General features: G+C 42.5%; 1 protein-coding gene across 1 annotated transcript in view; it reads left to right on the top strand.

Annotated features, from left to right (window-relative positions):
• Positions 1-6,601: 6,601 nt before the first annotated feature.
• Positions 6,602-12,411, top strand: part of ZNF263 (zinc finger protein 263) — a 61,944-nt gene continuing 56,134 nt past the window's right edge. Inside the window, exons 1-5 of the mRNA XM_074198982.1 lie at positions 6,602-6,712; positions 7,821-8,311; positions 9,571-9,849; positions 10,313-10,432; positions 10,694-10,820. Coding sequence (XP_074055083.1) covers positions 7,907-8,311; positions 9,571-9,849; positions 10,313-10,432; positions 10,694-10,820 — 931 coding nt within the window. The 5' untranslated portion in view covers positions 6,602-6,712; positions 7,821-7,906. The remainder of the gene's footprint in view (positions 6,713-7,820; positions 8,312-9,570; positions 9,850-10,312; positions 10,433-10,693; positions 10,821-12,411) is intronic.

Raw genomic sequence — 12,411 nt, 5'->3', positions numbered from 1 at the left:
GTTAGTGAAAAATACTTAGAGCTCCCCTCAATTGTGAACAGAACAAAACCTTGCCTTTTTAATCCCATCAAGAGGGCCCTCCAGCTATACTTTGCTCTGAAGGTCTTTTAGACTCTCCTTTTACTGGAATGTTCCCCCAGCCTCTTTCTACCTGGCACAGACCTTACCCCACCCCATCCTACAGTTGGTGGGGGTCATATCCTTATTTGATTAGGCAAGCTATACACGAAGATGGACAAGACTATTTAAGGATAACAGCAGGTCTCCACTTTGGGGGGATCTGGTTCTCTAGCTAGATCTCCCAATACATGTTGGCAAAGTCCTCCATTTAGAGAAATATATCAATAAATAGGCTAGTTAATCTAAAACTGTTTTGCTTTTTCTTAAGGTCAAAATTTCTGGTTGTCCCTGATTAGAACAAAGTCTGGAAAGTTTTCACAAATTTATTTCCAACAGGTCAAAACTCAGTGAAGACTTCTCATTTGGGGGAGATTTTCAAGTAGAAGGGCAGAATTGCTTTAATTTGTATGTCAATTTATGATTTGCAATTTTTCATGATTGTTGATATCTTTGGATATGAAACTATCATTTAAAAAAATAACTCCCCCCCAGGTAATCATTTCCTTTCTAATTTTAATGGAATTAGATGTTTGCACCAAAATTTTAAATGTTTTAAGTAATAAAAACTGTTTTGTCACCTATGACCTACCCCCTCAAAGTTTTTTGTTTGTTTTTGTTTATCATGAACATCCTTCTCCATCTATATCCCTGGTATTTGTTTTTTTTTCTAATTTTTTGTAACCAAGTGACCTCTTAATTCTAAATTATATATCCGTTTGAAACTAATCTTGTTATATGGTGTGCCTATATATACCTAATTTATGCCAGACAGTTCTCCAAGTTTCCCAGCAATTTTTGTTCATAAGATATGCCTTCGTATAGCCGACACGATTTGGGGTCATCAATTATAGAAACTGAGGGTTACTGAAAGACAAAAGAATTGGTGTGCTCCCTGGGGTTCCAAAACTGCTGAGAATTTAATTACTAATTATTACAAAGTAAACAGGTTAAAACTCCTAGAAAAACAGTAAAAAAAAAAACAACTGAGGATAGGCTAGGTGAATGAGAGAAAGAGAGACAGACCAAGAGACAGCCCAGGCCATGTGGCATGGGGGGCACCCAAGGTAAACCAGGGTCTAGCAGGGAAGCATATGGCCCAGGAAGGAGAGATACAAGCATCCTACAAAGTAGAAAACAGAGTCAAGAAACAAGAAGAGGCAGTGCTTCCTCTTAAATATACCTCTTTTCTTTTTTAAAGGTTTTTGCAAGGGAAATGGAGTTAAGCAGTTTGCCCAAGGCCACACAGCTAGGTTATTAAGTGTCTGAGACAGAATTTGAACCCAGGTATTCCTGACTCCAGGGCTGGTGCTTTATCCACTGCACCACCTAGCCATCCCTTAAATTGTACTTCTGTGGTAGGTTGGACAAGGGGTGGTGCTTGAGGAGTGGTTTAGCACCTGGGTCAGGTATTCTCCAATGGGAAACAACTTACTGGTTCTTCCTGTCCTAAAGTGAGTGACCTCTATATTCCACAAGCCAGCTTCTGTCAAGCTAGCATCAATGGGCAAGGTCAAGTAACTGGGAACCAGAAGCTGGGAGAAGGAGCAATAGGGAGACAGGATACAAACAAAAGGGGTCAAGGGGAGAACAGAATACAATCAACAGGGGTAAGTTTACATCTCTGGAGCAAACAGCCTTCCACCATTAACAAAATTTAACAGATAAATTTTCTACATTCATAATTCTCTGCATCATTAGGAGTTGGGGTCTTTGGCATCAAACATCATGTCACTGTATTTTTTTACTTCTGTAATATGGATCTCATTCTATTATGCCAGTTGATCTATTTTCACTAATACGAAAAGTTTTGATGATTACTGTTGTGTAGTACAGTTTGGGATCTGGTAATACTACCTTCCCTGATTTCCCATTTTAAATTTTTCCTAGAGATTCTTGATTTTTTACTCATTAAGGCATTGTAGACTGCATAAGTATCTCAACTCGGAGTAAGACTGCCTCTTGGAGTCACTTTGGGCTCTGACAAGCCTCCTTTGGGATCAGCACTTGGCCTCTACCACATCCTCAGGACATCTACAGCTAAAGCCAGAGAGTATAAATGCCTACATCCTATTCCAGTTGCCTTTTATGAACTGTTTTCCCTCATTAGGATGTAAGATCCTTGAAGGCAAGAACCAGCCTGTTTTTATTTATTTATATTCCAAGTACTTAAAACAGGGCCTGAAATATGGTTAAGTACTTAATAAATGCTTTTATTAAACCTATTTATGCTATGTGTGAATTTCATCATTTTCCCACCTATACAATATAATCTGTTGGGAGCTTGATTTGGTATGATTCAGAATGAATGGAATATAAAGATTTAATAGAGTGAACTAGGCAGTATTATAATTTTATTATACTAACGACATGGCCTACCCAAGAGATGTTACTATTTCTCTATTTAGGTCTATGTTTCTGGGAGTTTCTCTTCTATCTTTTCTGCTTTGGGGGGATGTTTGGCATTTTTTGCTTTTTTTTTTTACACTGTTCAGAAATTATAATTTATAGAAGATTTTATATCCTACAACTTTTTCAAATTAGCTTTAATTTTTATAGCTGACTCTTTTGGGTACTCTAAGAGAGATCATATCAACTGCAAAAATGAGCTTTCTCTTTTCTAATGCTTCATCTCTTAACTTCTTTTTCTTGTCTTAATTCTATAGTTTGCATTTCTAGGAATATATTCAATGACAGTGATGATAATGGAGAACTTTGTCTTGCCCCTGATTTTATTGGAATTGCTCTAGCTTTACTTCATTGTATATAATTTTAGCTTGTGGTTTCATATAGATACTACTCACTATATTGAGAAAAATTCCCTTTATTCCACTCCCATCTAGTATTTTTTTAACAGAAATATGTGTTAAATTTTGTCAAAAGCTTTTTCAGGATCTACTGAATTAATATGGTTTTTATTAATCTTGTGGTTAATATAAAATTTTGATTTGATCTTTTCAGTATTTTGTCTATAATCCTTGAAGACAATAAGTTCTGAGAGTATACTTTTTCCTCCTAGAAAGTAAATATCATCATTATGTAGTCCTTTCCATTTGAAGAAACACATATTTACCTTTCTAAAGATTCTCATTGTTTGCATTTCAAAGTTTCTATTCAATTCTTGAACTTTCGGGGCAATCTAGCTTCTGAACATGACCTAATAATCAGAAATCACTTTCTTCAATATTACCACTATCTCAATTGCTAAATCCGGTGGCCTTTCCTTAGTCCTCATTCTACTAGACTTTTGAAGCTTTTGATACTATCAACTACTGCTTCTGTCTTGGTAGTCTTTCTTTTTTTCCCCTTTTTTTGTTTATTTTTAATTAATTTTTATTAAAGATATTATTTGAGTTTTACAATTTTCCCCCCAATCTTACTTCCCTCTCCCCACCCCACCCCCATGGAAAGCAATCTGTCTTTACTTTCTTTCCATGTTGTACCTTGATCCAAATTGGGTGTGATGAGAGAGAAATCATATCCTTAGAGGAGAGACAAGAATTCTAAGAGGTAACACGATCAGACAATAAGATATCTGTTTTTTTCCTAAATTAAAGGGAATAGTCCTTGAACTTTGTTCAAACTCCACAGCTCCTTAACTGGATACAGATGGCACTCTCCTTTGCAGACAGCCCAGAATTGCTCCCGATTGTTGCACTGATGGAATGAGCAAGTCCTTCAAAGTTGATGGTAGTCTTTCCTTCATTTCCCTTCCATAGCAGTATTCTCTTTTTGGTTCTCCTATTTGTCTGCCTATCCCTTCTCAGTCTCCTTTGCTGCATAATCATCTTCCTACTACCCAATAGTGATGTCCCACAAGGTACTTTTCTCTTTTCTTACTTTCTCTTTTATATCTCTATGCAGATAACTCCCAAATCCACACCTAATCCTTCTCCAGAACTTTAGGCTCCCATTATCAACTACCTGCTAGCAGAATATCTTCATCTGCATGCCCAGTAGGCAAATTAAACAACATATCCAAAAGGGAATTGTTTTCAAAAGGGAATTTTTTATCCCAAAAAATACCTATCCCTAATCCAAATCTACTGATACTCCATGCTTCTAATCATCACTCTTCTTCAGCTTCTACCCGTATATTCAATTAGATTAGATTGCAAGCTTCTTATGGGTAGGAACTATTGCCTTTTTTTTTATTCTCAGTGCTTAGCACAATATCTGAAACATAGATGTTTCTGAAACATAGTAAATGTTCATTGCCTAGATATCTTTTCAAAAATGTATTCATGATATTTTGTATCTTTCCTCTTCTCCATACACCAGGACCCTGGTTCAGGGCTTCATTTCTTGCCTAGACTACTTACAGTAGGTTTTTTTTAATAGGTCTCTCTGTCTCTCCTCTCCTCTCCAACTCATCCTCCAAACAACTGCCAAATTGTTAATACACATATCAAGTAATGCTCTGCTGAAAAATCTTTAATAGCATAAAATAGAAACTCCTTAGCTTGGCATTTAAAGTCCTTTACAAATCTGGCTCCTATATCTCTTCCTAATTATTTTACTCACCTTCACACATTGTCTGTTCTTAGCAAAATGGCCCACTATCCATTCCCTCCTACACAACATTACGTATGTCTTCTGACCCCACATCTCTGTATAAGAGATTCTACTTATTTGGAATGTTCTCACTTCTGCCTCCTTAAATTCTTTCAAAGGACTACTCAAATTCCATCTCCAATATGAGGCCTTCCTGATTCTTTCCAATTATTAGCATTCTTGATTCCTGAAATTACTTAGTATTTATTATACCATCTTCTTCCCAACAGTATGCAAGCTGCTACAGGACCATTGGCAAGAAGGCATCCTTCTTAACCTCTCAGTGTCCTTAAGACAACTCTGTAAGAACATAAATTGCAGAGAAAATAACAAAGTACAGGTGGAAAGACTCCTCTTATTGGAAGCACCTTACACAGGTCCACTGCCCTGCTATTCTTTAAAGGGAAATGACAATGTCTATCCGAAAGTATTCATTGAAGCCTCAGCAACAGTTGCACTTAGCTCACAAATAATTTTTTTTTTTTTTAGTTTTCACTAGGCAATGGGGTTATGTGGCTTGCCCAAGGCCACACAGCTAGGTAATTATTAAGTGTCTGAGACCGGATTTGAACTCAGGGACTCCTGACTCCAGGGCCGGTGCTCTATCCACTGCACCACCTAGCCGCCCCTACCTCACAAATAATTAAAAAAAAACTATAAAGTACATTATGATGCTGAGAAAATTTAATAAGTATTTCAAACTATATTCTTGGTAAAAAGTCTGATTTCTTTCTGTTGAAAGAAATGGAATGGGGGACAGCAAGGTGGTACTAGGTGACCAGCCCTGGAGTCAGGAGGACCTGAGTCACATTTGGTCTCAGACACTTATTTAGCTGTGTGACCTTGGGCAAGTCACATAACCTCCTTGCCTTGCAAAACAAAAAGAAAAAAGAAGAAATGGAATGTTGTCTCCCCCTATTAGCAGGGGAAAAAATGATTAGAAAAGCTGGAAAACTTGTCCTGTCCTTATTTTATTCATCAGGTAGAGTAGTATAAGGATGATATTCTCTGAAGAGCAATGGTTAGAATTTAATATACTAATATTTGTCCTTCATTTTCAGGGAGGCTATGTCAAGACAAGCACAAATTGGTTTGAGTGACCGGGGTGCTGTGCCAAGTCACCAGCCTCACTTTCTCCTCCAGAGCCGTCTGGGTTCAGTGACCAGCTATGAACCAGGACTGGAGATGGGCCTGGATGTAAATGACATGCCCAAGGTCACACAGTAAGAATCATGGGTTCAAACTCCAGTCCTCCTGAATCCAAGACCTCTATGCACTGCACCTCCCGGCTGCCCCCGTAAAAATTTAATCTTGTGCAGGTCTGCAAGGAAGTGATGATCTCCCTTATCCTTCCTTTATGGATAAACGCGCTCTCTCTGTCGCTGTCCCTGGGGAGTGGCCATGATCACAACGGCCTCCACCTACGGGACTGTGATAAGTCTGAGAGAATACGACTTTATGTCAAACCTGTGTTTTCTCTCTTCACTCTAACCCTAAATTACGGTGGCTGTGGGGGACTCCGGGGAGTCTGTGTCTTCGCCCCGGGCCGCCCGCCCGCAGGCCAGCGGAGAGGGCCGCGTCTTTCCCCGGTGAGCGCAGGGCCTGGGTTCAGGATGGGCCGGGCTGCTTTCCTGCGCTGCGGCCCTGGCTGCCGGCGGCCGGCCCGCACCCATGCCCGGCCCAGACGCTGCCACCGCCTCCGGCCTCAGCCCTCTCCTCCCCGGGCCCATGGGCGGCCGGAATCCGGCGCTAGCCGTCTCCGAGCGGCCTCGGAACCCCGAGGCTCCCCAACATCTCCTCTGATTGGTCCGACCCAAGCCCGCCGCTCCCATTGGCCGCCGAAGCTGACCGTAGTCACGTGATTTAAAACGCGTCGACCCGGTCGCCGCCGGCGCCTTCGGGAAATGTAGTTCTGGACGCTGATCCGGAACATGCGCCGTTGGGAGCTGAGGCGCTGCTGAGTGTCTTGGCTGGATTTCCGGCCAGGGAGCTGAGTGGGAGTCCGGCCAACAGAGGGGCTTCTCGGACCCGGCCCGAGGAGGTGAGTCCCTAAGGGCTGGCGATGGCGCCCTTGCCTCCTGCGGATCGTGGGCCCGGAGGTGCAGGGGCACGGCGGGGCGGAGGACGTGGAGGCAGGCCCGGTCTCCTCCCCAGGGCCCCGGTGGAGAAGGGGAAAGGGAGGCTGGGGTGGGAGGGGCAGCTCCCTGCTGGAGGGGGGGTGCGGGGCGGGGAGGCACCCCGCATGGGGGGAGGCCGGGCAGCATGGGGGGCACGCGATGGGCATGAGGGGGTTATCACCGATGGGGACTGGGGAGGCCGGAGGGGGCACCACTGTGGGGGAGGGGCCGGGGGTTGGGGAGCCTGGAGAGTCCGGGTCACCACTAATGGGGGGAAGCCACTGAGGGCATACCTGAGTGGGGGTGGGAAGGCCACCACTGATGGGGCTGTTGGGGAGGCTAGAGAGGGCACCATTGATGGGGGAAGCTGGGGCGGGCATCACTGATGGAAGTGGGGAGGCCACCGCTGTTGAAGACAGGCCATACTGATTGGGGACAGGAAGGCCACCACTGAAGGGGGCTGGAGAGCCTACTCCACACGGGAGGTTGGGTGGGCTGGAGAAGCTGAGGAAGCCACCACTGTCGGAGGAAAGTCAGGGAGACATCACTGATGGGGGTGGGGAGGCCAGGTAGGCCCCCATCCACTTGGGGGGAGTATCTCTGGGACTGCTGTACGATGGGTTTCTTCAACCTGTCTCCCACACCCAGTGCCCCGAAGGAAACTTTTTTTTTTTTTTGCTGGGAGAGGAAGACCCTGTTAAAGCACTCTTTAATAACAATAGCAACCCATTTAAACTTCAGTCTTAGCAAGCTTTTTTTTTCTCTAAAGTTTCCCCAGTCCCAGCATAGGAGCACCGAGTTAAAAAAAACTTTTGGGAGAGCTGAAAGTAGAATAAGCACTGACCCTGGTCTGCAACCCTGAGCACTTGAGTTAAAGACTGGTGTCTTCTCCACAGTACAGGAAAGGATAACTTATTAAGGGGCTGGATTGACAGTCTACCCAGCTAGAGCTATGACTTGGAATTTGGTGACTGAGATGGGATAAAAGGAAATGGGGAGAGTTCTTACAGTTTTTAACTCTCTCTCTTTAAGGTGCCTGGGGAGAAGCAAAGCTTTGAACAGTTCTGTCCAGAAGCTGATCTGAAGAGAACAGGCAGGAAACTTTGAGTAGGGGCTGAATGATGACTTCAGCTGTGGGCTGCCAGGCTTCAGCTCCTCAGGAGCAGGAGGGCCTCCTGATAGTCAAACTAGAGGAAGACTGTGCTTGGGGGCAGGAAATCTCTGTACAAGAGCATGGAACAAGTCCTGAGACCTCCCACCAGTGCTTCAGGCATTTCCGATACCAACAGGCAGCTGGACCTCGACAGGCTTTTATCCAACTCCAGGAGCTTTGTCATAGTTGGCTCAGGCCAGAAATACACTCCAAGGAGCAGATCCTAGAGCTGCTGGTGCTGGAGCAGTTTCTAACTATCCTTCCTGGTGACATCCAGACCAGGGTCCGGGAGCAACATCCAGAGAGTGGGGAAGAGGCAGTGGCTCTTGTGGAGGAATTGCAAAGAGAACATGGAAGATGCAGGCAGGAGGTGAGTGAGCTCTTTTATGATATTTGATGGGGTATAAGAGATTGGGCCATAAGGTAGTTTTATTTCCCCAGTAAAGTCATAGTAGAGAGAACACTGTATAGTGGAATGAGCACTGGACTTGGGAGTCAGGAAACCTGGAGTCAGTTCCTAGTTCTGGGGCTCATTAGGTTGTGTCACAGTGGGCAAGTTGAAGATCTCTGAACTTTCTTCAGCTGTAAAATATGTTGTGAGTAGGGGGTGGGGAGATATTTTTGTTATCTTCCTTGTAGAGTGGTTGAATTTTAAAAAAGTATTATGTAAATGTGAGATTTTTATTAATTGCAGTTAGCGTTTGGGATGTTGGTAACTTTTAGCAGACAGACCTAGAAAAGCAAAAAAAATTACTATTCAGCAGTTACTGATATTTACATATGCTTGTTAGGGTTTCTTGGGAAGTAGCTGATTTTGTTTTTATAATTCCTGTTTAGAAGCACATCTGAAGAGAACAGTGGGAAATCATGAGTGGGGCTCCTCCTGGACTGAGGCTTAAGTCCTTAGCTGATGATGACATTAGTGGTGGGTGGGCTGCAAACCTTCCTCTGGAGCAAGGAGGGACTCCTGGGAGTCTCACGGGGGAAGTGCTTGGAATAGCAAATCTCTGTGCAAGACTTGGAGGTTTTAAAGCACCTTCCTTCCAACAGTCCTGGGGTGTAGATCCCATAAATAGTTCCATTTTACAAATGAGGAACTTGGAAGTTCAGAGAGGATTAACTGACTCTGGCTTGACCGTCATTGCTCAGCTAGCGTGTAGCAGAACTGGAACTCATACCTCATTCTTTTGACTTAAGATCATCACTCTTTCCACTATGTCAAGCATCAATACTCTGGTCTCTCTCTTTTGCAAAACTCATTCCTGGTTGGTCTGTTAACTTAGAAAGCAAGTTTGGAACTTCAAGCTCACTAGGTTGACTTACTGAGGATGATAGAATGGGAGCAGTCAGTAAAGTTGTAAAGGGTTTGAATGAGAATGGTGTAGAGGAACATGACACAATACCTCTTTGAACTGGACGAGGTCTATTTTAGTCTCAGCATTTCTTTCAGTATCTTCTGTGTGGTTTTCCACTATGCTTTGGAATCAGAAAAGCCTTCAATTCATCCTTCTTTCATTCATGGGATATGCCCTGTAGTTTACTCTTAAGGATTTTTCCTCAGAATCCAGTAGTGATACCACCTGCCATTGGGCCCTGTTGTGGTGATGAATGATCTGGGCTGGTTCCCAGGTCACAATCCATGGGCGGGGACAGGCAGTGCCTTTGGAGGAGACCTCACCCCTGGGAGCAGCACAGGAACCACCGAACTTCAAGCTGGAGCCGTCGGAGACTGAGCAGAGCCCTTGCCTTGGACTACAAGACCTGCTGGGCCCTAGCCCTAAAGGGGGGCCCCAACCCCTAAAGGAGAGGGGTGAGGAGCAGAGATTCATCTGGGGAGAGAACTCCCTTGAGGGGAGGGATGTTAGAAAAAGTAACTCCAAAGGGCTTATGGTTTCCTGTTGGAGGGGAGGACATTGATAATGTCTCTTTTGGATTAGGAGGGGGAATGGACTGTAGAAAAGAACAAATTCTTAATAGTCAGTATTATCTCAAGCAGGAGTTGAGAGTTTTCAGTCTCTACCTGAGTGACCTCAGCTGCAGTATTTTTGGGTTTTTATTTCTAGTGGCTTGGGAAGGCTTGGGAATTGCTCTAGGATCTATTTTTCTATGAAAAAAAGGGAAACTGTTTTAGGGAAAGTTGTAGGCTGAGTTAATGGAGAGAAAGGGAGTAACTGGACCTGTAGGAAATGCTGGAAATATTCTTCCACTTTTTGTAACCAATTGGAACACAATTTGGAACCAATACCACTACTTAAAACCAATTTATTATGTATATGCCTTTGTTTCTCTTCTTTGTCGAATGTCAGCTCAGCAGGAACTGAGCTGGGGGAGAAATCAGCTCTTTGTAGAGAATAGCATAGCATCAAAATAGGAACAAGAATGCTATTCTAATTCTTTTGATTTGTCTCCTTTAGCATCATCCACTCCCTGGGTTTCTCTCCTTCCTTCAAAGGCAGAAGGCACAGAAGATAAAGAGAAAACAGGGTCCCAGGTGATATGGCAGCTCCCATTGTTCTTCACTCCTACTACCTAAATGTTTTATCATTTCAGAATCTCCATTTCAAGTCATGTGCAGAAATTCTATGTTAGGGCATCACTTCTCTGTTTGATTTGTTGCCTCTACAGAATAATCATAGATCTTACATGATTCCTATTATGGATCCTGCCCTCAATGTCCTTAGTTTTTCTTTTACATATTAATATGTGCTCTTAGAGCAGTAGGTATTGAGAAGGAATCTTTGTGCTCTTTCAGTTGCCTGTGACCTTTGAGGATGTGGCAGTATACCTTTCCCAGGAGGAATGGGGGCATCAGGAATCCAGTAAGAAAGCCCTTTCCAGGGAAGCCTTGCAGGAGAACTATGAGAATGTGGTTGCATTAGGTAAGAATTTCTTACCCATTGATAAAAACCGTTGTATATCTCAGAGTAGTATTTGGAAAATCATTGAGAGAACTAAGGGAGAACTCTTGGAGAACCATGTGGTACAGGAGGGTTCAGATGGAGGAACCAGCCTCATGTGTGGAGTCACTTTGACTTAGGTCCTCAGTGCCATAGGTTCCAACACTAGACCGTTTTGTAGTCCTGGAATGTAGGGACTGTCTAATCCAAAGGATTATAAAACCAAATGGACTTGTAACTCTGGCTATTGTGGGATAGTGGAAAGAGTACCAACTTTAGGGATAGGACTGAGATTAGAATATTGGTTCTTCTACTTGCTATCTCTCTGACCTTAGACAAATATGATAATTATATTAGCTCCATTTATAGCGAATGTTTTAAGATTTTTAGAGTGCTTTACAAATATTTCATTTGTTCCTCCCAACAACAACAACCATTCTATAGATGAAGAAATTGAGTAATACAAGTTAAATGACATGCCCAGGCTCACACAGCTAGTAAAGTCTGAGGCCAGAATTAAACTTGAATCTACCATACAATTAGTATCAGAGATAGGATTTTGATTCAGATCTTATGATTTCAGAGCCATTGCTCTGGACCAGAATTATTGCCCTCATTTTTCAGCTGAAACCTGAATGGGTAAGAGGCAGTTAGCTAGTAAATGTCAAAATTTGTACCTAGGTTTTTCCTGATTCCAAATTCAGCTCTCTTCATTATGCCAGCCAACCTTTCAAAATTGTTTCTACATTCTTCTACATAATGCGTAATTGCTAGGGAAATCTTTCCTGACTTAAGACAGGAAACCAATGTTGTTCTTCAGAACTGGGGATAAAATCTGAGATTAGAAAAACTGTCATTGAGCAAAGTGTAGAGCAAAATGGAGTGGCAGTAGAGAAGACTTAGGTGCCTAGATTGTGAGACTGTCTTTGTTCATTCCAATTTTCATAACATCCCAGTTGGCTTTGGGGAAGAGTATCACAATTATATTCCTGCCCCTGTTGCAACAGAAGTTGTTGGGATGTTGTGGATTTCACCCCTGGTCTTTCCTTTACTATGTAAATGTGCTTATAGGGAACAAGGGAAGCTGAAATTGATTGAATAAATTATTTCATTAACTATCTAGATTTAAAGAAATAAAAATGTCTTCTCTGCATCTTTTCCCAGCCATTCCAGTCAGATTAAATGCAGGTGTACTTTATGTTATATATTACTAAGTTTCTATGGCTTATCTATACTTGAAGGTGCTGGTGGTGATTTTTTTTTAAGAAAGATTTTATTTATTTTGAGTTTTACAATTTTTCCCCCATTCTTGCTTCCCTCCCCCCACCCCCCAAAGAAGGCATTCTGTTAGTCTTTTACATTGTTTCCATGGTACACATTGATCCAGAGAAATCATATCCTTAAGGAAGAAAAATAAAGTATAAGAGATAACAAAATTACATAAGATAACTCTTTTTTTCCTCCCTAAATTGAAGGTAATAGTCTTTGGTCTTTGTTCAAAGTCCACAATTCTTTCTCTGGATACAGATGGTATTGGTGGTGAATTTTTTAAAAAGAATTTTATGATGACTTC

The sequence above is a fragment of the Macrotis lagotis genome, chromosome 8 (genome assembly GCF_037893015.1).
Source record: "Macrotis lagotis isolate mMagLag1 chromosome 8, bilby.v1.9.chrom.fasta, whole genome shotgun sequence".
NCBI lineage: Eukaryota > Metazoa > Chordata > Mammalia > Peramelemorphia > Peramelidae > Macrotis > Macrotis lagotis.
The sequence above is the reverse complement of the archived record's forward strand: the minus strand, read 5'-3'. Positions and strand labels throughout refer to the sequence as shown.